The sequence below is a fragment of the Trachinotus anak genome, unplaced genomic scaffold, assembly GCF_046630095.1.
Source record: "Trachinotus anak isolate AG129_WGS33_773 ecotype Australia unplaced genomic scaffold, CSIRO_AGI_Tana_v1 ptg000023l, whole genome shotgun sequence".
Taxonomy (NCBI): Eukaryota; Metazoa; Chordata; class Actinopteri; order Carangiformes; family Carangidae; genus Trachinotus; species Trachinotus anak.
In genome coordinates this window covers 949,473-976,863 of record NW_027273874.1, presented here as the reverse complement: position 1 = coordinate 976,863, position 27,391 = coordinate 949,473, and the positions used below count along the sequence as shown (strand labels likewise).

General features: G+C 45.3%; 1 protein-coding gene across 4 annotated transcripts; it reads right to left on the bottom strand.

Moving 5' to 3' along the window:
• Window positions 1-575: 575 nt before the first annotated feature.
• zbtb4 (zinc finger and BTB domain containing 4) lies at window positions 576-26,814 on the bottom strand. Of its 4 annotated transcripts, XM_071460033.1 has the most exons (3): window positions 26,676-26,814; window positions 26,378-26,520; window positions 576-9,202 (listed from the first exon to the last, which is right to left on the bottom strand). In XM_071460033.1, the coding sequence occupies exon 3, from the start codon at window positions 9,184-9,186 to the stop codon at window positions 3,694-3,696; it is 5,493 nt and encodes a 1,830-aa protein (XP_071316134.1). In that variant the 5' UTR covers window positions 9,187-9,202; window positions 26,378-26,520; window positions 26,676-26,814; the 3' UTR covers window positions 576-3,693. The 4 variants fall into 4 exon arrangements, with proteins under 4 accessions (XP_071316134.1, XP_071316132.1, XP_071316131.1 ...); XM_071460031.1 differs by lacking the exons at window positions 26,378-26,520; window positions 26,676-26,814 and adding an exon at window positions 19,430-19,825; XM_071460030.1 differs by lacking the exons at window positions 26,378-26,520; window positions 26,676-26,814 and adding an exon at window positions 14,899-15,053.
• Window positions 26,815-27,391: the final 577 nt, after the last annotated feature.

Below are 27,391 nucleotides of genomic sequence, written 5' to 3'. Positions count from 1 at the left end.
GTTTTCAGAAATCACTTAAATTTCATTCATATTCAGTGTTTTCAGGAGAGATTAATCTCCGACATCGTGTTGTTGGGATTGCAAAGACGAGCGGGCTACTCGACTGACTGTTCCAGTTTAAACCACTGAGTGTCACCAGAGGGAAAGTGCTAAGAAATCAGCTCCTCACTCTGCCAAGAGGAAGCCTGGTCAACCTGGTTTATAAAGCGTGTCTGCAACCAACTCACAGGACATGGTGTAGTCTGGAGAAAACATGAATGTGTGCTGTTGTTATTATTACATAAAAGAAAACAGGATGGAATGCATCACAAATGATACAAAAAAAAAACACACCAGTGGAAACAGAGAAGCTATTAACTGGCTGGCTGTGTGCTTCAAAGAAGTGCAAATGATCTCCACCATTGTTCTGCTTTTTTTTTTACAAAATGTTAAATGCACATTTCTCTACGGAATTCAAACCATGTCAAAGTAGGAATCTGCCAGTTTTGTAGCATGTGGTTCATATTAAGAAATGTGAATCAACAGTAAAGATAAACAGAGACAATTAAAAAAAAAACATGAGACCAAACTAGAGCTGATTTCATTGGGTCATCAGGTTAATACTTTATTTTGTTTGATTGCAGCAAAGAGAAAGAAAGGGAGACGGAAACAAGAGGAGAGAGAGAGAACAAGGAGAATGTCGGAAAAGGAGACTACAGACTTTGGGAGAGCTGTGGCTACAAGCCTTTGTATCAAATCTAAAGACAAAGTCATCAGGCAACATTAAAACATCTTTTAAAAATAACATTAACATATTTTGTGGGCTCTATATGGCACAGTATTACCCTAGACATGTACACGATACCAAAACAGTTTAGCCACACCCCTACATCTATGAACAGCTTCATAGCAAACAAAGCCATGAAATCTATCTCCAAATCTTACTGTCATTTCTCAAGAAAACGTTCATTTGCTATTCAAATTTCTTATGCCATAACAAGGCACCTTAACAGTTGAAATCTGGCAGATCCACATCTTACTATAGATAATTATTTAAATATCAAAGCAGAGGCACATTCATTTAAACTAAAACATACAGTAAATAGTTGTATATTACCACCAGATTCCAGTCCAGTCACTACAATACGTCGATTTGCATGCTTTTGGTCTGTATGATAACCGTGATGGCAAACTATGGCATAAGAAATGGTCCAAAAAACACAAACATGTCCATCTACAGGAATGGCTTGAGATAGTGTATTGGAGACAGCAAGGCTTTTTTACACTGAAACTAACCCACAGAAAAGTGTCAAAAAAAAACAAAAAACAAACAAACAAAAAAAAAACAAAAAACAGGTGCCCCATATACTGCCGAGGGATATGCTGCTTAGGCAGATTTATTTTGGTTTTCTTATTCACGCACTCACTCGCTGTTGTACACACAGAAACATACACTCACACATATGCAAAAGGCTTGTAACCACACCCAAAGGGACGCTTGTGTGCCCTTTCAGTTGGTCACGCTGTGTTTTAACACTCCTGCCCGATCCAAAAGGCGCCCCAGTACCGTTACACACACACACGCACATACACACACACGCCAAAACATATGTCCTTCATTCAGAGGTGCAGTGCGTGAGTGTATGCTTGAGGGAAGAGGGAGAATTAAACAGCTCCTAAGTAGTGACTGTGAGATGTAAATGTGGCAGCTAGTCTTGTGGATCTTCTCCAAACTGTGGTCTATAATTAATAAAAATAAAAAATAAAAAATATTAACAGAGATATGGAAGATTAAAAGGCCAGAAAATATAAGAGGAAACAGAAACAAAAGCTGTGCGCACAATGCCAGATTTGCTGAGGATATAAACGGTTAGGAAGCAAGTGTTGCTCATGCTTTGTGGATACAGAACCCAAGTTTACTGACATGTTCCTAGGACTACTGTATATATGTATACCAGACGTTATACGGTTCTTTAACAGGTTATTTGTGTCAAAACAGAAACAAAAAGAAACTGAAACCAACTCTACCATTAATGCAGCTGTACTTCATTAACCTCATGACTAAATTTACATTCATATTTTTAAGTTTACTCCCCCTTTTCACTGAAGCCACTTCCGTCTGGTAAGAGGGCTAAACAACATAAACAACAACATAGTTTAACAAAACAAACATATAGAGATAACATTACACATAACAAAAGGGCCCCCAGGAGGGCATCTGGGGAGTTTCGGCCGCCACTTTGGCTGCTTAGCTCAGCCTTTTCCTACCACTTAGTAAATGACACAGGGCAGGAGGGGAAATAGTTCAGACTATTTCCAATGTCCCCTCAGTTGGGGAGCAGGAACACTTTTTTTTTGTTCCCCAAATCATTTCCGTGGGGCCTTCTCACTCAGAGTCCAAAAGTTTTGTGCCCATATATTTCTTTTCCTATCCAGAAATAACTCAATACCCTGAATCCATTTTTTCTTTTTCTTTCCTTGCTGTCGCTTTCTTCTTCCTGGCTTAGGAAATGGAGCCTTTTCCTCTTCCAATCAAAGAGGTAAAAGCTACGCAAGGTGAAGGCTGACTGGTTTTTTATTCTTTTCGTTTTTTCTTTTTAACGTGAAGGAAATGAGATGAAAAACGGAAGTGCAATGGTCTACCAGCCTTCAATTCTTACCCAGTGGCCAGCTACATATCCAAAGCAGCTACAAGTGTCCCCTTTAAGTGACCACTACTTTTCTGTGTTGTGCACATAAGGTATAAACTATGGTGAATGCTATACAGATCCTACAGTGTCATCTGGCCGCAAAGTCACACAGTTAGTTGAGACATGAGAAGCTCAGATGATCTGTCATTGTCATAGACTCGCGTTCAGCCATAGAATTGACTTCTTAATGATTTGGATATGAGGAATCACTTCTAAATGCACTTCTATACATTGACCTACAGTAGCTATTCCAACTAGAGTAGGAATGCTGTGTGCGTCTGACACGGAATGATCTAGCCATTCATGCACACACTCACACACACACACACACACACTTTCATACATATGCATTAATACCTGCTTAAGCCCACCTCTGCATGCACAAATCCCTACATACGTGTGCATGTACATGCTCATATATAACTCTCATGGACAGTTTAACGCAGCAGGCTACACCTGCTTCCTCATTCTCACAAACAAACATATGCAAGGTTTGAGTTGCTTAATGCTCCGCCTCCATCTGTGTTGAGTGAGGACTCCTCTGTCTCATCTCTTATCGTTGCCCACCCAAGCCTTCCCTGAAGAGCGTTTATCCTCGTTATGCGGTGACTATAAAGGGAAGCAGACTGAACTAATTTTTCACACAACACACACCCTGTTAGCAGTTCTTATTTTTATATTATAGATAATATAATGATTCAGAGAGGAAGATTAATCAAGCTCTAGAACTACGACACACTACAGCAAAACAGGAGAAACGGAGGAAGGTGAGCGGGAGTAAAGAGAGGGGAGTAATGATACATCACTATAATGTCAGCCTATCCTCCCCGTTTCTTTGCTCCTTCTCCTCCCTTCACACCTACTCCTGATTTAATGCCTAGCTCTGATCTCTACTGAATAAAGGAGAGGCAGGGGTACTGTACGGGTGTAGTCAGTGACCCAGTGAGCACGCACACCTCCCGCTCATCTCCAACAGGCAAGGCCGTCCCCTTTGAAATATATTCCTCATAGTGCTTCTGTTGTCCTACGGTTTGCTGCTGCTGCTATCTCGTTGCTTCTTGCTGCTGCCACTGCTGCTGCTGTACAGGCTGGGATTTGCCACAAGGGGGTGTGGGGCTGCACCCATGTAAGGCCCAGCAGTGGCAGCGTAGTTGAAGATGGCTGGGAGGAAAGGCAGAGGCTCCACCTTGTCTCCCCCAGGTGCCATCATATTCAGAGCCACAGGAAGAGCTGCTAAGTTGTAGGGGTAGGCCAGCAGCTGGGGGCCATAGAGCAGCTGGTAAGGGTCCGGATAAAACGGCAGCTTGGCCAGGTCCCCGCCGTTAGGGACCATCACTTTTCCCAGTGGGCCGAAGGGAAGAGCTCCAGCAGGATAGGAGGACATTAGCAGGTTTTCCTCCTGCTTCTTACCAGAGCGGTAGCTGTCCGGCACAATAAGGGGCAGGGGATAATCCTGGGCAGAGTAGCCCACTGGGGTGGTGTCCCCCCGCTGGGAATCTCTGGAAGAAACAGTGTCCTGGTGCTCTGGCTCAGGTGGTTGAGGGGCACGGGGGAGAAGGAGAGCGTGGGCAGAGGGGCGGTCACCGGCACCAGCTGCTCCAGTGGGCAGTGTGAGCCTGTCGAGTCCTTGTGAACTGGAGTGAACCTGGCGGTTGGCTTGAGCTAACAGTCCGATAGTTGAGGGGGACCGACAGGGGGACTTGGGGGTGTGCCTGTGTGAGGAGGGTCCATTAATAGTGGTTTGAGTGGGGATGTGCTGGGGGGACGGCACAGGACTCAAGGGCTCCTCTTTAGGGACCAACAGCGCAATCTGCTCCTCCGGGGCATGAGCAACTCTACTCATTTGCTGGGCCCTCTCTATCTCTTTTTCCCTCTCTCTCTCCATTTCTTTGTCCCTCTCCCTTTCTCTCTGTCTCTCGAGCTCCCTCTCTTTTTCCCTTTGCCTCTCTATCTCCCTCTCTCGAGCTAGTATAGAGGACATGGTCAGGTCTTGTGCTTCATTGGGAGAGGGACTCCTGGACAGGGTTGGAACTCTGAGGTCTTGGACCAGAGGTGGTTCCTCATAACCTGTGTGTAGAAATATACCACCCCCACCCTGCCTCTCCCTGTCCATAATGACCCCATCCCGTTTCATGAATCCCCCCTCAGAGCTGGGAGCTGTTGTCATGGAAACAGGAGGAGCAGCAGTGGTTATTCTGGTCTGTGACGTCATGGGCACATTTGGAGAGGTGTTGGTGGATGCCACGACGTGCACAGGGCTGGGTATTCTGTGGATCTGGCTGTCTAGGTGCTTTTTGCTGGGGGTGCGGTAGTCCAGACATTCAGGTCCATTCATGACCAGCACACTCTGGAGAGTAGAGGGCGCGGCAGGTGTGAAGTCATGTTTAGTGGGCGTAAGATTGACCGGACTTTCTAATGGAGGGTCTGCACTTTGTGGGCTGGGCTCTCTCTCTGGAGCTGGATGTGTGAGCTCTGTTAGTTTGGGTTTGTCAGTGGATTCTGACATCTGATGTTCACCTGTCAGTTCACTGAGATGGTCTTCATGCTGCTGTGATGCCAAACAGTCGCCGCTGCTGGGTGGGTCTGGAGTTGAGTAGCTGATAACTGAAACAGAGAGCGCACTGGGAACCTGTCCTTTTTCAGTCTCTAGGTCTCTGCTAACAGCGTTAACAACTGTCTCTGTTGTTTTTGGCTCTGACGCTTTATCTTCCTTTTCTCTTTCTGGGGAACTGCTTAACTCATGGCGTCGGATATGGCGAGTTAGTGCTGAAGATGTCTTGCACACTTTATGACACTGTGGACAGGTGTGCCGTGATAATGCTCTTCTGCTGAGGCGACTTGGACTAGAATTACTCCCAACTAAGCCCACTTGCCCCCCTTTTTCTTCATCGTACTTTGCAATCTCTGGCACAGATTTTATCCCGACCCCTTCAACTTGTTCGCCAAGAGCCACTTTAGGGGGTACAGTGGGTCCCTCAGTAGGTTTGGGATGCTGGGCTCTCTGGTGGTCTTCCAACTTATCCCTTGAGGGGAAAGTAGCTCGGCAGAAGAGGCATACAAACTCCAGCAGATGGCTCAGCTCGTGTTTGTCTCGCTTCCTAGGGCTTGAGAACCAGCGGCCACATGTACCACACTCTGCTGCATTCCCATTAGTCCAAGGCCGCCTCTTTATTCCCGTGGGAGCCACTGAGGTAGACAGAGGAGGCTTTGGAGAGTGCAGAGGAAGGGTGGAGACCTCATGATGGGCCTCCTTAACCTGATCTTCTGCATCTTTGTTTTTCTCCTTCAAAGGGGTAGAGAGATAATCTTTCTTCTTCCCCTCTCCCTTGTTTCTGTTAGCGTTTGACAGTTTTGGGGTCTCCTCAATCTTCCCATCCTCCTCCTCATCTTGTGATTTCTCTGTGTCTTTATTCACACGGTTCTTGAGCCTCTCTGTCCTCCTCTTGAGCCGGATAGAGCGCTTGTACTTGAGTTTCCTCTGCCAGCTCTTGACCCTCTGCAGATGTGCTTGGGCCTTTCTCTTAGGCTTGTAGGAGTAGTAAGGCCGCCATAAATTATCCTCGATGTCATGGTCACTCTCCTGCTCACGCACCTCCTGACGGAAGTAGTACTCCCTCACTTCATCAGGAGATTTGGAGGTCTTTTTCTTGACCTCTTCCTCACAGTCTCCTTCCTTATCATCGTCTACTTCCATGCTGGCTCTGCGATGGAGGCGATGTTTATGGTGATGATGGTGGGAGTGGGAGTGCCGTGGTTCCTTGGCTTCCCGCACAGACGATGTTTCACTCCGCTTGGTTTTTGGGGGAGAAAGGCCCTTGTCTCTCCTCAGGTCTGTCTCAGAGATGCTGCGCTTTACTATGGCTTCCTCACCAATACGTACAGTGATCTGGCACAGCGGCCCTGCCTCTTTGACCTGTGACCCTACAGATGCTGACAGCTGCTTCGTGTTAGCGATGTCACTCTTGCTGTGGGACTTGCGTGATTTGTGAAATAATCTGCCTGTCTCTGTGTCCTGTCCACCTCTTGAACCCTCCTCTCCAATGTCTGAACTGTCTCTTGATCTTTTTCTATGATTATCTGCACTATCCCTTTGCTTTTTTATTGGCCTGGGGCTGCCCTTATGTGAAGTCTGACTGTTGCTGGTTTCAGAGGATGGACTGCTCATTGGGCTTTTTTCACTCCCAGAAGTGACCTGGTTGCTATGCACAATGACAGATGATGACACTGCTGTTCCATGAACTATGACGGAGGGTTTTGAATGTCCATATGTTATCACAGAGGGCATGCTTGTTTCTGTGCCTTTACCAGTCTTGGAAGTTTTGGTTTTGTTGCTACTGGACATTTTGAAGCTGCCACTACCTCTGCCCTGCTCTAACTCTAACGCTTCACTCTCATGTTTCTTAACTTGGGGCATGTCTGTCTGGGGGAGGGATGTAAGTGGGGAGAGGTCCCCGTGTTCAGCAGTCACAGAAACAGGGAAGTCATCTGGGAAGGCATCTGGGTCAGGCTTAACGCTCTGAGGGTGGGCTCCACTGATGAGGCTTTGTAGGTCCCCAGGCCCCAGAGCGCAGCCCAGGCCAGGCAGGGAGAGAGGAGGTGTTTCAGTTGGTGGCAGTAGCAGGCCATTATGCAAACTGTCACTGTAGGTCTTGTAGGGTCTCTTCTGGGAGCGCATGGGGAGAAGGCGGTAGAGCTTGAGGGCATTAGCTTTCTGCTTATAACCCCCATTGGCTGTCTTTTCACTGGAGATGAGGCTGGGGTTAATTCCATGAATGGTCTTCTGGTGCGTTTTGAGATTGTAGTAGGTGGCGAAGGCGTCCCAGCAGAAGATGCACTGGTAGCGCCGCTCTCCCGTGTGCCACACTTCATGCTTTGTACGATACTCAGCCAGGGCAAAGACTTTGTCGCAATAATGGCACGGATATTTGCGACGCCATGAGTGCACATTAGAGTGACGCTTCAGGCTGGATAGGGTCATGTAGGAACGCTCACACACAGAGCAGAAGTAAATGACATTGCCATCTACCACCTTCACAAAATGGTTCTCATCACCCGCCAGTAACTCTGTAGCTGCTGCATCATCACCTTGGATACGCGCCAGGAGGCTCCGTGCTTTCTTCCCTGGCCGCGCCTTACTGATGTCTGTTTCTCCCACAATCATTCCCCCCTCCACTCTCACCTCGCCCTCCTCCAGCGGCTCCTCCTTCGGCTGCACAGTGAGAGGAGGAGGGCCCAGGCTGTTGGAGGGTAGGCCTGGCACCTTGCAGGATGCCTCATGGGATTGCAGTCTCTTGCTGTGGATGAAGACTTTGCCACAGTAACGGCAACTGAGGGCACGGCTGCCACGATGCAGCCGCATGTGGACTGTGAGGGAGGAGGCCGAGCTGAAAAGCCGATGGCACACCCCGCAAATCAGCTCAGGCTTCAGGCTGTCAGTAGGGGAATAGGAGGATGAGTGAGGGGGTGCAGTAAGACCCTCAGATGGGGGAGGAGGAGGTGGTGGTAAAGGGGGAGGGAGGTGGAGAGTGGGTGGGTGAAGGCTTGGTCCATGAGGGCTTCCCACTTTCCCAGCTGGTCTTCCTGTTATTTTTTCTCTCCTCTCTGCATCTCCACCCCTCTGATAGGCTGATGTGCCCAGGCTGAAGAGGATCTGGGCAGTTTGAGAGGGTGAGGCTGTACCGTTGGCCACCCTGTGCCTCTCATCCCATCCATCTCCGCCATAACAGCCCCCTAAAGAGCCGCTGGAGGATCTTGGGGGCGACCTCTGAAACTGAGTCTCTGGATTGAGTTTGGAGCACTTGAGAGGAGGTGGAGATTTTATATCCTTCCTGATAAGTGCATGAACAGTCATGGGAGATGAGGAGGAGGAGGGTGAAGAGGACGGAGAGCTATCATGCCTTGGGGGCTTGAAAGGTCTGTGCTTTACATCCATAGTCGCATCCAGTTTCCACAGCGATCCCTCATCTGAGCTCTTGGAGGATGGCCGCCGCCGGTGGGGGGAAGGGGAGGACGAGGAGGAGCTACGACAGTGATTTGGAGATGTCAGGGAGGCTGGGAGCGGGGCAGCGCTTAGTGGGAAGCTTAGGGTGATTTTTGCGTTTTTAGGTCCATCAGCCATGTCCTCCAACCTGTCCTCCATCATGGCCTCTCCCCGGCCTCCATGCCTTTTACCCTTCATCTCCAACTGCTCAGCTTCCCCTTCCTCCTCCTCTTCTTCAGGCTGAGAGGCCACCCCAAGACACTGGGCAGGTCTGTGCAGTCCTTCGATCTTTTTCGAGCTGTACAAATTGACAGGCAGGTGTAAAGGCGAGGAGGCCTGAGCTGCGTGAAGGGTGTCTAGAGCCACTAATGACAGTGGCGGGGAAGACAAAGGTAGCGGCCGCTGACTCTGGTCCTCAGTTGTAGTATGTGTGAGTTTGCAGAGGGGAGTTAGCCCAGTAGCCAGGTGCTGTTCACTCAGATGTGACTGAATAAGGCCCGCACGGAGGGGGTCCCACACCTTCTCACCGGACACCATGACCAGCCCCCGAAATCTGAAAGAGAGATCAAAAAGAATATGTCAGCACTACAAACACCTTAAGGCAAATGTGCAATACATGAACGTACATTGATAGATAGCGAAAATTAACACTACACCCAAAGCTTTTGCAGAAGCAGTCATGGTGCTCACGGAACACTTTAGAGAAACGGCAAAGAAAACTAAATGCCCCAGCAATGCTGAACTCCAACAGCTCAGCCAGGAATGGTGAGTGAAAGGAGGGAGAGGGTAGGGGGAAGGAATGAATCTGCGGCAGTGCTGGTTTAGATTTCAGCGTGCCACAGCCAAGCCTTCAGAAAGGCATTCCAGAGATCCATCTCTCTCGGCTGTGACACAACATTCCCTATGCCTAATTGGAAGGCGTTCAGATTTAATCAAGATTCCCTCAGAATAGAGTGTTGACTTAGATCCATGGCCCTAACGCACATAAAAATAGTCCCACTCTCTTGCTATTTGAGCAGAAGCCTTGTTAGCCATTCCTGGCAGTGGCTAGTATTTGCCGGGCATGACTCTAACCATTTATTTGTGAAGGCGAAGGTGGGGGTGTGGGTGGGGAGGGAGGGAGATTGCATGCATGTGCACAGAGAAGGGTGTTTTCCCCCCCCTCTGCATCCGGTACAATCTCGGCTAAGCTGTAGAAGATGAGCGGCGGGCTATTCTCATTTCCATTCTAATTCAGCAGCCATGGTGGTGGAGGCAGTCCTGCAATTTCTCTGTACATAAAATAGCTGCAGATACACGTGCGACAGGCAATTTTCTGTTATTACTTTATTCAAAATGGTTCCATTTGTTTAGGCCGGCAGATTAGGGTGAAGAACTGAGACAGTATAAGGCCATAATGATGCGACAAGAAGAAAAATCCTCAGTCATGCTTTTCTGCCTGCGTTTTCAAGCAGCAAAGCAGCCAGGAAGGCAGGCCGCTGTAAAATTCCACAGGCAGCCCTGAACAGGCAGAAACTAGGTCAGCACTGTTATTGCAGAGGGAAGAGGAGGGAGAGAGAGAGAGAGCGAGAGAGAGCAAGAGAGAGCGAGAGAGGGTGAGGATGAGGTAGAGTGAAAGGGTGATAGAAAAAGGGAGAGAGAGAAAGAGTGAGGGTTAGTGAGAGAGCAAGAGACAGAGAGAATGAGAGAGGAAGAGGAGGAGTGGAGGGGGGGGGGGGGGGGGGGGTGAAACAGGAACAGTCAGACACACTGCACTGTCAGACAGACAGGAGCCCAGGCAGACACTAACACGCACAAAAGCGACCAGCAAACATACAAACCAACATGCATGTGTGCACGGTACTGTACATACGCTCATACATGCCACAGGCAACACAGACAGGAATAAACAAAGTAGTTCAACATGGATGGGCACACTTGTAAATGACATTCAAAACCAAAAGGTGACTCTGAGTGCACCACAGCACTGAGACAGAGGGTACAGGTGGAAGTGTAGTCAACGCAAGGAAAACAGACCTGTCAAGTAATGACACAGTGTGAGCAGTGGCTCCTACTTTTCTGTGCAGAGAGAAGAAACCAGGGAGTTTGCCCCACCAGTTCATGCCTATTCAAGATGGTCTGTGAGAAGAAACAGGGATACACAATCCTGCCTCCCCCAGGCCTGCCATATTTTGTTTCTCTGTATTAAATCAGGCCTTCATTGTCACTCACATTTGCTGAGCGATAGATGTTGTGCAGGAAATCCCTTATGGCAAGCGCCAGCCTGCTACAAGTGGGCGGACACGCTGAGAGACAGTGCTAAGGCTAAAAATTTCACCATCTCATCTGACGCTTGCGCCGCGGACAGGAAAATGCGTATGACGCCCCCTCGCTCTTTTTCTTTATCTCCCTGTGACGCACACAGCCGCTGCACAAGCAGAGCATGCACGACATGCTGTCTGACTGTGACAGGCAGCTTTTATTTCGCTTTTTATGTACTGGGTTTACTTATACACAGAAATCTGTGCACAGTCACACAGGACGTGCAGATCCGTGCTATTATCGCTTCCTTATTGGTGAGGATGAGTGGATATGCACATGAACACATATACATCCTTGCCGATAACTCAAACCCATTCGGCACGCAAACAAATGTGACCGTGAACGTGGTAAGGACCCTCAAGCAAAATCAAAATAAACAGGAACCCTTTTCCCACACCTCTCTGCAACAGGATGTTCTGCACAAACAAACATGCTGGTCGGCCTATGAAGTGTTCATCTATTTAGGCTTGCGGCAATACAAAACCACACAGCACGAACAGGTGCTCAGCTGGTGCAGGACAAATTACTAACTAGACTCACGTAAACATAAAACACATTACACCAAACACATTGGCATTCATATAATAGAGGCTCCTCGCTGACAGGCAGACGGAACAGCGGCACACTTTTATCCATGTACTGATTTAATTTGTTTTCCATATCAAATGACAAATGTGAGGCAAAAATAAACACCATCAGCTTTTGGGAATTTTGAGAATTTGGCTTTTTCAATGTGAAATCATTAGAAATACCACAAACCTGCAGATTAGTCTCCCTCTCTCAGCGCTGTTTAACTTTTAAAACCAATTAACATCGGGGAAATTAGAAGAGCTGTTTGGCTCAATAATCCTAACCTTTTGTCTGCTCGAACTTTTAGACCAATTCAAAATAGCAAAGGTTTTACCAATTGACTTTGAGATACGTTTCCATTAGCATCTTAAAAACGTGAATGACTCTATGACCTTGGAAGCCATTAGTTAGTAATTCACAAAATTTAAAAGGACAATCAGTTACCAGGAACATCACTGCTAAAGTGGCTTTGCATAACATAAGGCCCGACGGCAGAGGAGTTTGGCTGGTACGCCAGCTCAAGGCCTTGAACCAGCCGTTGAGCAATCTGTTTATTCCACTCAAACTGGTACTTGTGCTAACAGACAGATAGCTGTTAGGACTCAATAGCCATGCTTTCTTTAGGCCATCTTCCATCTCAAAGAAAATTCCTTCCTTTGGCTCAATACTTTTTATAACTGAGGACAAAAGGTATGATGATAAATTTTTTTGTTTTGTTTGTGCAATTAATTTACTTCCACAGTGCAATATGAATGTAAACAGATGACATTTGTAGCAAAGCCTCAATTAAATTTCTTTAATCTAGTGCAGCTAAAATGATCAAGTCATCTCTGCTTGTCCCAGTGCTCCTGCCGTTTCTCATCACAACTACAACTTGGGTCTTATTTTCACAGTTTTAGTTCACCAAAAGTAATTGCTGCGATTTAGGAATAAAGCAACTGATCTGATAGACGATCAGACAGGTTGTAAATGTGTTTAAAGATGATCTAAACCACTTTGTAAGAATGACAGTGAATGCTACTGAAATGTTGGTAACTATCACTCACTGCACAGGAAACCTGCATGTGCACAAAGCTAGAATACACTGGTGCCTGAAGTACCTGCAGGTTAGGGCTGAACCAGGAAGTCGGTCTGTAATTTGTGTATTTCTTCTTCACCCTTCTTTTTTAGCAATGTCACTGCACTCAGAGATCTCAGCAATTAGGCTTCCTGAGTGCATATCACTGATAGGAATGATGCCCATAACTACAGAAATAAGAATCAAGTTGTAATGAACCAAAATTATCTTCAACAGTGATGCGCCGTCATTGTGTGTGTGAGTGAGTGTGTGTGTGTGTGTGTGTGTGTGTGTGTGTGTGTGTGAGGGGTTAAGGGGAGTGCCTGCTAGGCGGAATGTGGGAGGCCTCGGTGTTCCAGCCGGTGAGCCAGCGGCAAGGAGCATGTGGGAAGAGGAAGGTGTCGGTTGGGCTTTCTCCCCAGGGAGGGGCAGCCAGAGGGGCCCAACTATCAGAGCAGCAGTTGGTCTATGAAGAGGAGGGTGGATGTGTGTGTATGAGGGTGTGGGTGGGTGGGTGGTGGGCATCGTTAGCAAGAACAGCTACTGAACTCTCCACAACCCCCCGGCCAAGAGAGCGTAGTGGAGCCAGCCATAAGGAGGGAGGAGGTAAGGGGAAAGGAAGTTGGTATGGGCTGGGGAGTGGTTGAGTGGAGGTGGTGGTGGTGGTTGTGGTGGTGAGCAGGGGGGAGGTCGGGGTAACTTCAAACACATCTCTTCCATGTTCACATTTCATGGCTTCCTTGTCTTTCTGATCCCCCTCAGCATGACTGACTGCGTGCCCCTTCTTCTCTCCCTCCCCACGTGTAAACTGTCGTATCGTGGTGTTTCTGCATGCCGCTCCACGCACCAGCGAACCTGCCCATGTCTAGAACGCCATTCCCTCCACGGTCTGTTAGCTCTCAACCCAGCACGTAATTCCCATAATTCTGCTCGCTGCAACAGAATCATAGTAGGAGGCTGGAAGGACAAAAAAAAGTACCCCCGGAGAGCAGTAACGTGATACCAATGACCTTTTTGAGATAATTTCCCCAAAATCATTTTCAATTTCACGCGCAGTCCCAGTTGAAGGGGACGTGATAGCCCCATTGGAGTTCTCCATCTAAAAGAACCAAGGAACATTCGAGTGTTAGTAAGGCTGAGCCAGAGTGCCATGTTACAACGGTCACCATAAACTGCAAGTGTAACTACGGTAGGCCAGAGAAAATGAAACGCTGCCACATTTTCCTGAACGCGACTACTCTGTGGTACATCAACGTCTTTTATGTTGTGGTGTTTAAAAAAAAAAAAAAAAAAAAAAAGCTGCATAATGTAAACAAAGCCGAGCAGCTCCATCCTGCAAGCTGCAAGACTTGCATGCTACCACTTTGACAACATCATAGCAGCACATCGCAGCATGAAACTACACTTCCTATTGTCTGACCTATGACCCCTACCCCTGTGGCAGTGTAGATCATATTTTCCATACATTGAGCACGGGGGCTTGGCTTGGCATCCATGGAAACCAGGAATGTGGAGTAGTTGGCAGCAGATGCTCTGTTGTTTTGGAAAAAAAAAGTGAGGCTTAGGGCAGCAACAACGGGGTTGGTGACATCAATATGCCCTCTGCTGCTCTACGAGAGACAACCTCCAGCAAAACAACAGGCTGGTAAAATGGAGGACAAACTGGGCGGCCCAAAACTGAAATAAGAGACAGAACCAGTCGGTGGAACTAGAGATGTTTACGGTCGCCTGCATCCAAGTTTTTCCTCCCAAAGCACTTCCTCTAATGTTGCTCGTAAGTTGATGGGCAGGGGTGGCAGACTGGCCCACCATGTTAAGACCCCAACAACAAAGCTCACATCATGTTTAATGCCCGTTCTGACGTGTGCAGGCCACCCCTCGTCTGCGGTGAATCACAGAGAAGCAAGAGGCTTCGATAAATTAAAAGTTTCATCACAATCTCAAAACGAGTCATCGCTCTTGAAAAAGAACTGCGTGGTGCGCCAGCGACAGAGGGGAGGATGAGGGAGACAAGGCCTGTTACTGGCACACACACACACACACACACACACATACACAGACAGACCCAGCACAGGCACACACACACACAAATACGCTACCACAAACACACACTGCATAAATACACACACCCACCAACACTCACGCCCCAGCACACGCACGGTAAATTAAAAACCTTTTCCTCCTCTTCACGCGCGAAGCAACCACCGCCACAGCAGCGGAGTGAAGCAGAAAAACAAGCAGGAAAACAACAGATTTCAGCCTCTCTTCCTCTTATTCTCTCTGTCTGTCTCTCAGGAAGGCAAGCATACAAGAAAACGTACCTCGGAAAACCTCCTGCTGCATCTCTGCTGCGATGTGTTTTCTCCCCTCACACTCCCTCTCTCCCTCTCTCTCTCTCTCTCTCTCTCCCCCTTGGTCTGTGTATGCGCACGTCTGAGTGTGTGTGTGAGAGAGAGAGAGAGAGAGAGAGAGACAGAGAGAGAGGGAGAGAGAGAGTGAGCGCAGGGAGAGGCGGTGCACACACACACACACACGCACACACACACACACACACACACACACACACACACACACACACACACATACAGGCAGCAGTGTGTGAAGACAGAGGGCAGGAGCGATTCTCACACTCGAACTTGCTTGCTCTCCCTCACTCACTCCCCCTTTTCTTGCTCTCTCTCTCTCCTCTCACTCCAGTTTTTGCCTCTGACACACGATTCTTACTGTTTTTGCTCTTTTTTTTTTTTCCAGCAAGTGACCCCCCTTCCACCCCCCCCCCACCCCTCCCTCCCCACTGAATCCAATCTTCTTTTTATTTGGAAGTGTTGTTCCCTCTCTCTCTCTCTCTCTCTCTACACACACATACACATACACACACAAACACACACACACATACACACTACTTTATATACACAAAGCCCAGCGATAGGGAGAGGGAGGGAGAGGCAGAGGGAGACAGAGTGGGAGAGCAAGCAAGCAAGAGGACGCCATTTAAGCAGTTTGTTACGAGCACTGCAAGTCCCCAAAATGGCTGAAAACAAACAGGAACCACGCCAACTCAAAAAACCTGGGCACAAGGACGGACAGACAGACAGACAGTGAGGGAGTGAGAGGAGTGTGAGCGAGGGAGACAGCGAGAAAGTCAGACAGAGAGAGGACAAACTGGCGGCAGTCAAATGGCGGATGGGAGCACTCTGTGAAACAAGTGAAGTTGAGGGAAAAATGGAGGAATTAAAGGGGTACTCCAGCGATTTCGCTCTGTACTTTGATTAAGTTTGGGGGCTTGCAAGAGTGTGATTAAAAAAAGAATCGTCAAAATCGATGCAGCAGAGGCCGAGATATCGTGACTTAAAGTCCTTCGTATGGGCCAAACTCCAAAAACACAGCATCCTACATTTCCCATGATGCAACTCCATAGCATCTTTCACTAGACTCTCCCTGCCTGGCAAATGTCCACATCTTTCAAACTCCATGTCCTTAGTTTGCAACTCTGAAGGGCATCATCGAAAATAGCACTGTGTGAAATCAACGCAACAGGCTGTGGTGGTGGGGGTGGGGGCGGGTCCCCTCAAGTACTGGCGAAACAAGTAAATACGGTCCAGGAAGGCCGGTCTGACACATGAATCCATGGATCTGAAGGCCGAAATACTGCACAGTGGTTTATAGTGCTATAAGTAAGGACTTTACAACTTTGGAAAGTTGTCACCAAGACAATAATTCTGTCCTCCATCTTGACTGGTTGTCTGTTTACACACATATCGCACATGGTGGTGGCGTCACATTACACAAATCTTTGTCGCTTTGCAAACTGCAAGTAAATTTGCTTGCTAATGCATGAGCATGGCGTCGGGCGTTCAATACGTGTCAACGTTTTCAGCGGAAGAAATTATCTTGTATCGCAAATCGCAGCTTACAAGTTGGAAATTTGGTGATCAAGTCTTTTGCCGAACCTCTTTGCTACTGTGCCAACACAGTGATCCCGAAATGGTCCTCAGAACATGAGCTTACTATCTCAGGCTTTAGAAAGCACCCTCCAGCCATTATACAACTGTTTTCAGAGGCTGAGTAGTATTCCCCATGACAAGTAAAGTGATCTTCACGTGTAAAATCAGTGGAGTGCCTCCTTAAAAGAGAAAAGGGGCTAAAGGTGGATAGACAGGGACAGAAACTGGGGCAGGGACACTCTTCGATTGTTCATGCCCTCAGCTAAAAGGGTTCAAGTGCTATCAGCCATGATGCCGGACATGTCAATTAACTGCTTTTGGGTCAGCGTGTGTATCTGTGTCTGACACATGTGGCTAAACTCAAACTACTAGTGACAAGCTTCCGTTTTGTTTGGCAGTGCTTAAACGCCGCCCTCCCCTCACCAAAACAATAGCGCCACCGCACCGCCATCAAGGCCTGCAGCTGGGTATCACTTCTGATTCGTCCGTATCCATGCAAAATGTCTCACAACAACAACTGTCGTCGTTCTGGTTGCTCTCGGCCACGCACGTCATGGTCAGTGGAAATTCCACATATCTCTGTTCTCCCTCTGTCGGCCATGAACCACTTGGCGGCCTTAGATCAGGAGGTATTCTCTCAGCTGGAACACGAAGGCAGAAAAATGAGAGGAGGGGTGGAAGAATGTTCTAGTGCTGTTATGCTACAACAGCATCATACTTCCCACTGTCCTTTTGAGTGGAGCTGCCACCCCCCCCAGTACCCACCAACTGAACCTTGACGCCAACAACCCACCCTCCTCCTACTCTTCCCCTGCCCTTTCCCTCTCTCCCTCTCTTTCATCACTCTCTCACCCTCATTGTATGCTGCCACACTTGTCTCCATGGGAACCGCTCTGGGATTGGGTGTTGTTCCTGTGACCTCTTTGGCTCTTCGAGTTGGACGAACTTTTTTTTTCTCCCCCCCCCCCCCCCGTCCTCTCTCATGCACTCCTGCACGTTTTCTAGGCATGCTGGGTGTGTGTGGACGGGACACATGACAGCAGTTGTGAGCGGCTTCAGGATGGGACAGTAGAATTATAACTTTAAGTAAAATTAAGCCTGCGTGAAAAGATGGAGAAGCGAAAGTGAGGCCGTGTGTGTGAAGCAGATTGCCCGTTGGCAAAGACAATAGTGTGTGTGTGTGTGTGTGTTCCAGGAGTGCGGCCGCTCGGTCCACACATGTGTGCTGGCATTGTCCCGTGACTGCAGCCAGCCACCAACTCTGTATTCAGAGACACCCCCGTCGTCCAGCCGTCCCTATTCATGGATGTTTGGCGAAACGTGATCATAGCTTTTCATGCTGTGCTACCAAGCGACACACACATCTGAACACACAAAGATGAAGAACTAAGGAAGCCATCTTGGTGGAAAATTCAAACCATTAGCTCATCAAGACTTTTGATGTTTAAAGCCAGAAAAAAGAAAAAAAGGAAAAAGTTGAACCCAGTAAAGAGCCTTCATTGGCTCACTTAAATGCGTCTTATTTTTATATACAAGATGTGGTCCAAAAACGGATCTTTTCGTCAAGATCACAAATGACGATAATAATAAAACCAGAATTATCGCCTCGCGGTTGTATGTCTCAGCTACTTAGACTAGCTTCAGATTACATCCCTGTGTATCCAGAGTCAAAAAAAAAATTTTACGATTTGTGTGAAATTTTGTCGTAATTGTTGTGTATCTTCAGTCTTCAGTAATGGCTAAAAAGTTTTTTGTGAGGTCACATCGACCTTGACCTTTGACCAACAAAAACTAATCAGTTCATCCTTGAGTCCAAGTGAATCTTTATATCAAATTTGAAGAAGTTCCATCAAGGCGTTACTGAGAGAATGGGATGGACAGACAACCTGAAAACAATGTGCCCCCGGCTCTGGCTGTCGCCTGTGTGGAGGAGCAAAAACAACCTCCTCAACATCTTTGAAGGAAGAGTAACTAGCAACTTATACCAACACATTCACACACCACTGAGTAACTGCTGCAGTTAAAGGTGCCCTGTGGAGTTTTTGACAACTAGTGGTGCAACATTTTGATGAACAGGTCCCCATATTGTTTGTTTTTTGTGCTCTACCAGGATGTGTAAAAAAAGGCATATACACATGCACTGGAGTTCAGGGCAGTAATGCATATGTGGTTATATGCTCTACGATGTTCACCTGCTAGTCGAAAAGTTTCTTTGTTGCTTGGGTACGAAGCGTAACGGGAGATTTTTTTGTCTAAAAACTGCTAAAAGGTAGCAAAGAGCTTTATAGTCAGTTGCTGCTGAGTCAGGTTATAATTCTCTGTTGGTTCATCACTGGGGGCGACCACATTCACAGTACACAGTCATTTTAACCATTGGTATAAAAACACAGATTACAGTTGCTTTAAGGAGAAACCATGAACTTGAATGAAAACCAAAATTTGCTTACAATGAAAATTCCACTGGGTAACTTTAATACCTTCACTCTTCACATTTCAACAGCTCCACGTGAGACTATTAAATGTGCTTTGCGGTTGCAGTGAAAGATCTGAGTGAGTCACCCATCTTATATCTGATAAAGAAGGGAAACTTGACCATTACTGTCAGTTTCCAAAGTGCGTCACACATCCAGTCTGCTGGCTGTTTTGGTCGTAGTTCAACTAGGCACTAAATGTGTTAACATACAAGCTTTGACTGCCATGTACATCAAGTATGAAATATATTCATTCCGCAGATTGTTGGTATAAAGACAACAGTTGATCAGCACTAGTTTATGAGTCTACTGTATTTAATGTTTGTTTTCTTCATAAAATCATGCTGTATTCCTACTTGTACATGTGTGAATATATCCTGAGGCATGCTGAAGCATTAGTAAACATCCTCAGTGATCTCAGTGAAGGGATGACTAACCTGCTCTCCAGCTGACTTGGACAGAGATCAAAGTGGGAAGTCAAACGACGTTCAAGGAGTTCAAATGTCAGTGGTTTCTTAAAGTGGAAGTCGTGGGTTTACAAGAACGACGGAGCGATTCCTGTTTCTGTGGCCTGCACGCAGAAATGTGAGGACAGAGAGGTAGAATGAACCCACAGCACATACATTCTCTGCAAGTACATGTGCAGATAAGCATGACAAATGTTTACATTTGTCTCCAGACACGCACACAGACGCATGGGTTAGTAAGCCCTCAGCACTGTCTTACAGACGCAGGGGCGGTACAACGAATAACTTGATAAAACCTCCCCAGAAACAAAGAGGGATGAGCGTGTTGGAGCATGTCCTTAGCTAACACTTCTCTGCTGTTTACAAAAATAATCTGAGGGCAGTAACCCAACAACATGGAACAGAAAATCCACTCAATAAACAGTTCCCTTAAGATGAACTTTCACTGCAGAAGAGACACTTCAAGCAAATCGCTATTCAGAGCAACAGACCTTACATACCAATGAACTCCATAAAACTTCACTTATGATTAGATACACCTGTTAAATTGATAGTAATCAAAATGTAGGCTGTATACACAACTAAATACCTATTCACAGAAAAGATTAAATTCTAAGTTCTATTGAAAGAGGCTGAGGTACCCTGCACATGGATTGAGAAAAGTTTGCAGCACAGAGTTAAAATCATTTTTCACTATTTCCACATATGTTAGTGCTGAGATGTTATGTTGTCACAACCCTGGCAAAAAAACGACTGATATCCTTTAATTTGTATCTGTTAAAATGTGCAATTCCTATTAATGTGACAAGAAAAAGTATGTGGTCCCTTTGGAATCACTTGGTTTTCTACATTAATTGGTTATAATCTTTAGTGTCTTTATTGAACACAGCCATTAAACATTCACAATGCAGGTGGAAAAACATTGGTTTGGATTGGATTTGGATTTAGCAACTGGTCAAATCTCAGATGATTTCTTTAAGCCTTTAGCTGTTACTCTGGGGTTCTTTACATCACTGATTATTCTGTGTTGTCTTTGGAGTCATCTGAGCTGAGTGCCCTCTTCCAGGGAGAGCAGCCACAGCAATGAATTGTGTCAAAATACAGACAGTTTTTCAGACTGTGGACTGATGAATTTCTTAAGTCTTTGAGATGTGTTTTTTTTTTCTCAATTTCCAACGTTATGCAAATTAGTGGTTTTTTTGATCACGAGTCCTCTGAGATCTTTTCTGCCAGGCAGATGTTTCTAGTGAATAGCAAATTCTGTGTTCTTTTTTTCTATAGGTGAAAGTTTCTCTAACTCCAATCTGGTTTCACTGATTGAATTTCAGGTTTGATAAATCCTGACTCCAGTTAGCTTTTGGTGATTGTTTGAATGTTGTATTCCATTTGGACAAGAACAATACAACTATATGTGTGTTATTAGTTATAATAGATAGTGTTTATTCACTGCTGTAACTTAGATGAAGATCTGACCACATGTTAACACAAATTTAGACATAAATGCAGACAATTCCAAAGCACTCACTTACTTTTTTTTGCCACTGCACGATACATTTCCATCTGTTCCAGATGAATCATGAAGTAAATTGATCAAGTATGGAACCTTTACAGGTTGGACAACATGTTTTTCTATGTTGTTATGTTGGGTCCCTGGGTGTATTGCTGTATTATTCCACTGTGTATGGTTATGTGCCAGGGACATGTCAAACATTCATTTCTGTTTATTTTCCTTTACAAAGTCTCAAAATCCTTTCTTGACACACCACAGAGTGTAGAAAACCCGTGTAATAAAATGTTATAAGAGATCTTGAAGCAACCAGGCTTCAACTTGGCCCCGGTAAAGAGGATTTCAACCAGGCCAATAAAAATTTAATAAAAATTTAAATATTAGAGTTCTGCCTCAACATCCTTTCTTATGTGGAAACATATCAAACCGCATGGTTAGAGCTGCAGCAGAGTTGAAACAATCAACTCAATCCAGAGGTCACTGCAGAAATACCTTTCTGTCACAAAATACTTTTTGCACAATTACCCTTTAAAGTTTAAATAATGTCGACAGTAGCAACCAAATAAAACAAAATGTTATCAAGCATCATGACAGACCACATGTTTCTGTGTATTACCCAGGATTTTTCATTGTATAAATCCTTTTTCATATGCATGCACCGTGCGTAACTTACATGGGCAAATGTAAACCTCATGTTTTGCGGTCTAACGTGGGGGTTGAGGACCCCAAGAAAGGCTCAAAATACAAATCTGAGAAGATGTGATATGATCGACAGATTAGAACATGAGAAAATAAAATCAGATTTCTGCCACACAAAGTTATGTTTATTTCCAGACTGACCACAATCTTTTCCTCTTACTGAAAAATATTACTTCTAAAGTGTTCTGCTCTTTAATTGAACAGATTAGTAGACTTATGCAACAGGTGACAAAGCGTAGCAAGCAGACATTAGTTTGATTTCAGGCGTCACAAGCCAAAACAGTTGGGAAACACAAAATTACAAAGACTGCTGCTATCACAAAAATATATTGTGTAACCTCAAGAAAACATGTCCAGTATGCTGACATCAAGGAATAATTATCCTGTGACAACGTGAAAACGGAAGAGAAAAATCTTTAGCCATGTCCTCTGTTACCTTTTGCACAAAGAACTACAGCAAAAAACAAAACAAAAAACAACTGCATTTTGACAGCAGCTGTCGTCTGAGTGTCATCTGAAACAATGTTTTTAAGCTTCAGCAGAGAAGAAACTTAAAAAGCTAAAGTTGACTAAGGAGAGGGATTACTGAGTTCAAGACTGCACCACCACCACTTGCCTGCAAGACAGCACTGATGGACTAAAACATGGACTAAAACACACACACACACACACACACACACCGCTCAGAGGCTATCCTGAGCAGATGTGCACAACCTGCACGCTGCAAACTTCAGAGTGTGTCTCATACACAGGATGAAAGCACAGGAAGGATTCGTAGAGTTAGGCTGACAAGTAGTGTTACACTGTTGCGCTAGACTAGTTTAATGTATAACTCAATGGGTGGATCCATCAAAGTATCAGATGACAGATATGTTGTTTCATCATGCAAAGTCTGACAGGCCTGCTTCAGGTCCCCGTAGCAGACACACTGAACTATAACAAGCATGTTTGTGTGAGCAGCGAAGCGCTGCTGAGTCACACAAACTGTCCCCGGGAACACACAAGAGATAAAATGCTAAAAAAAGGAATGAGATGGGTGTAGGCCACACAAGAGAGTACAGTTGGCATGCAATTTACAATCAGTTTGATACGCAATAAACCGCTGGCAAAATATGGTTGTGTAACAGGAACGAAAAAAAGCAAAAGAGAGGAGGAAGAGAGGGTTTGTGTTGTGGACGTTGCCAAAGGAGACTGGAAAGGATAGGTGGAAAATCATCTGGGAGGGGTGCCTGATACGGTGTGGAGGCGGGAGGGGGGACGGATGGCTGTTTTTTCCACTGCCAGAGAGAGAGAACGGCTAAATCAAATTAATTAGCTCCTTCATCTCCAGGCAGCTACTCAGGCATGCTGTACTGGTGAAGACAGACATTTGGAGGGAGAGGTTTTGGTGGTGGTGGGGGGGGGCTGTAAGCATAAGAGAAAGGGAGAAAGCGAGATAGGACATGGTGGAGGGGTGAAAAGCCTGCTGTATATGTGCGCCATTCAGGAGGACGGGCAGCAGAGGGGAGGGGTGCATAATTCTCTGATAAGCGTGAGGGTTGTTTTGCTGGAGCCTCTGTTCAGCCATGAAGAGGAGGAGGAAGTGGCTGCATGTTGGCTGACGCTGTGTGCTGCTGCGCTTCGGGGCGATGGTACTTCCTGTTTCTAGACAGCCTGTATTTTAAAGGGCACTGTAAACAACCCGGCTCTTTAAATAGCACACAGACACTTCAATCAGAACCTCCCGGAAACACGGGGAGCTGAGAAAGTCTTGCAAAGACAAAGAAAGAGAAAGATACAAAGGGTTTTTGAGCAGTGGCAATGTGAGGTAAAGTCATCCTGTGATCAAACAAAAATAATAAATCACTACTAACTGCGCTGACATCAGAAGAAAAGGAAAAGGAAAGCAGTAAAGAGGGGACAGGGAAAAAAGAAAGTGAGGCAGATGGTCAGAGGCGATGGCATCATGCCAGGGGAAACAACAGCAGCAGAGCAGAGAAACTAAACACAAAAAAGTGAGAAAAGAAGAAAAAGAAGCAAAGCGAGCGGTATGGCCAGGAGAGAGCCACTGCAGGCAGCATGTGGCCATCTCTGAGGCTTAGCGGTGAAGGGAATGGAGCGAGGGAGAGAACAAGAGACAGTAGAAGAGGGCGTGAGAGAAATTATGAAAAAGGTTCGAGCATGAGAGGGAGGATCAACTAGGGAGACAGTTCTGTGAGGGAGGAAAAGCAATCATGTGAGTAGAAGGGTGAACTGTACAGAGGAAGGACGAGTTGATTCACGATAAACAAATGGAGCTTCCCCAAAGCTTAACAATAAGAGAGAAGGAAAAGATAGTGAAAAAATAGGATGTATGGCAAAGGACAGCCTGAAAGACGTCACCAGAGGTCAGGACCTTGGGAGAAGAGGGCAGTGGACAGCTCAGTGCAGCAGCGTTGCCCAGACGAGACTTGGCTGCACTGTGAGAACCCCAGATTAGCACTAAGCCGATTGCAACGCGAGGTGGGATCAAGAGCAATTAATTTAGCACCCAGATAGTTCCAGGAAGAGGCTGAAAGAACCTTAACAAAACGCAGATCTCCTGCAAAACTCTGGTGTGTCCTCTGAGTCAAATACTAGGTGACTTAACATTCCTACGTCTGTCTACTATTTTCTGCAAATGAGCCGCCTGAAAAGAATCCTGTGTAAAAGACGGTAGATGAGAACTTGGAAGGCTTGAAAGAGTGTGTGGATGATAAAAGGAAGGATAAAAGAAAGATGAAGACGCTTGGCAGAGGCTGACATCAGCCAAAACAAACACCCAAAGAACAGGACATTCTCTTGTGGACAGAAATGGGCCGGCCTGTTCCAATGGGCTCTCAGTGAGAGCATGCCTCCAACCCTGCGTCACCCATTTTTTATTACAAAACAACATCCTGGTGCATAACTTAAGAGGAAATATAACCTAAGACACATATTTTTTCTTGTTCATATAATAATGGACGATTCTTATTCTTATGTTGCGCACCAGAAATAGAAACAAAACCACCTTGACTTGGCATTTTTCCTACCAGTTTTGTCTATTTTTTGGTTTTTAGAGTTAAAATGCTACTGTAGATTGGGACTGGTTATTTTTACATCATGAATTGTCCAGAATCTCATTAACACACTTTATAAAGACCCATAAAATCTCAATTTTCTAGTCAGCAGGGAAGTTTTATCCCAAAAAAGACCCCAAAACAAATTAAAAAAACAAGAAAAAAAAACCTGCAACACAGCCTTGAAGACATGTTGCCTTGGTTTTAGTTTTTGGAGAAAGTTACCCATGCTCACAAACAGTGACTGAATTGTTTTAGAGAAGCAAGTTTTTTTGTGGTTTGTGCTTCAGGTGCAACGGCTCACTGGCTGAATACATATAATGGGGTTGCTGTTTTTCTGAAGTAAGTCGAGTTCAGTTACAGTTTAGGCTTTCTGATTGTAAATCCGATTGAACAAATACATATTCTGACCCTCCAACTATGCTTTGCATCTGCCTGTCTGTCTCTTCCTTCATTCTTGTTCGCCTACTTTATTGTGTTACAAAGGTCCCCCGTCCCTGCCTCCCCACCAATCCCTGAAAACACACACATGCACACACACACACAGTCAGGTTCTGACATCATCAGACAAGAGCTCCCCCTAGATACATGAATCCTCACCCTTTCCAGGAATTTCTGCCTCTGGAAAACAAACACGTGCACTAGATTTACAGTACACACACACATATATATGCATATAAACTGCCGAGGTAGAAACCAAAAGTTATACCTGACTTTTTCTTCTTACAAACATTACACCACTGCACTGTGACACCTGCTCTAAAAGAGCAAACCACTGTAAAGAACCTGTAGCAATGGAGTAATTGTCTATCTTCCAAAACCATCAGCCACTGTCCAGTAAGACCCAATATTAGCAGACAATTTGCAGGTTTAATTGAGTTGGATTAAAGACTGGATCGGATTAAAGAAATACAATTCAAATCAATTAGAATTGTAAAAAAACACTAATTCAAAAAGCACCACATTACTATGGTATTATCAGCAGATATGTACTTATAAGTATTATAAGCAAAAGAAGTTGTTATAACTGCTTCTTTTAAAACGCTATTATCACTATATACTTTACATTGTTAGATGATTATTTATGTAATATGAAAGCAGCACCTAACAGTTGTAAAGGGCTGCACAGGTTCTGAGCAACTCCATATAATGTTAATGTCACTTTGACAAATTATATAATAGAGAATGACCATGTTTTGCATGTTAAATGTAAATATGCAAAGTAGTAACTATAGTTGGCAGATAAAAGTAGGTGATTATAAATTATATTTCCTGCTGCAATGTAGTGGAGTCAAAATATAAAGGAGCATGAATATAAAAATACTCTGTTGAAGGACCTCAAGACAGTACTTGAGTACAAACACTTAATGCACATTACAATGAATTTGGACATCAGTTTAAAGTCAGCTGCAAGTATTATGTGTTTTACTCTGGGCATCTATGCAGTTTGTGTTATTTACACTTATGACAGGCACTGCCCATACTGATCTGCATCAGGTGTACTTGTAATCCTTATATGGACAAAAGTAGGGAAGTTCTTTCCTAAAATATCTTTAGTACAGTGCTGTAATAATCAAATTTCAAAACTATCTTAGAGATTTGGTTAAATTCCGACCAAATTACATGCCTGACAACTTTAAGCCCCTATGCACTAACCTTCGTGGAGCAGTAGAGGGAGCACGTTTGACAGCCTTGTGGGACACACTTCCGCATTGAAAACGTGGTTGTGCAATATCTTTGCAATGCTGATCATTCTCAGTATAAGCCAGAGGAGGGAGCCAACTGGTCAATAATGAATCCTTTGTATAGTCATGGTATTGCATGGCACATGGTGAACAAAGTGATTTACTGTCACATTCCTCTATGAATTTCAAACCTGGCATGCATGCTACTTTTTCCAGTTTAATAAAAATAACTCAAAACAGAAAATGGTTTGATGATGGTTCAAGGATACTGCAGATGTGGCATCTATTCTTGCTTCTGGGCTTGAATGATACTGTCCTCTGCTGGACCTGCCAAAAAGAGATGATGGCAAAGAGGGATGTTCACGCTGGCAGTAGCACAGAAACACCAAGCAATCCCACTCACCAGGTTTTTACATTAATGTTACTTTTTAACATGAATTCAAGGATGTAAAAATGAACTTGGAATAATCCCCAAAGAATAAAATCAACCCAGTCCGTCATGTTGGTTCAATGTCTTTATTTAAACAAAAAAAACAGTACGAATTATAACATAACCTGACAAAATGTTCTTTTGAGCACTATTACAGAGTCATTACATTATAATAAGAACTACACCTACACAATTGAGATTATGAAATCACAGCACAGAGATATTGAGAGGCGGATAAACCAATGTGTCTAGATTCTACTTCCACTTCCTTTTTACTGTCTGAAAACAAAATGCGTAAAGGATCGACACAAACATATTTCCTTACCTTAAACACACATACTTTAACACCTGTTGACTGGGACAATTAATATTTAGGGCTCTCAGAAGACCCAACATCAACACAGTGCACCGTTTCGCTGTTCGTCATTTAGTTAGCCATCAGCAGTAGCCAAACGTTACTTCTTCCCTTCCCTTGGGTACAACTAGCAAGAGCTAACCGGATAAATCTATTGTGTAACAAGCTAATGGCATTTCCTAGTCCTCGAAAACAAGATT

Bases quoted from the DNA above. Each gene is read 5' to 3' on its own strand.
- zbtb4 (XM_071460033.1), bottom strand. From the start codon at position 9,186: ATGGTGTCCGGTGAGAAGGTGTGGGACCCCCTCCGTGCGGGCCTTATT.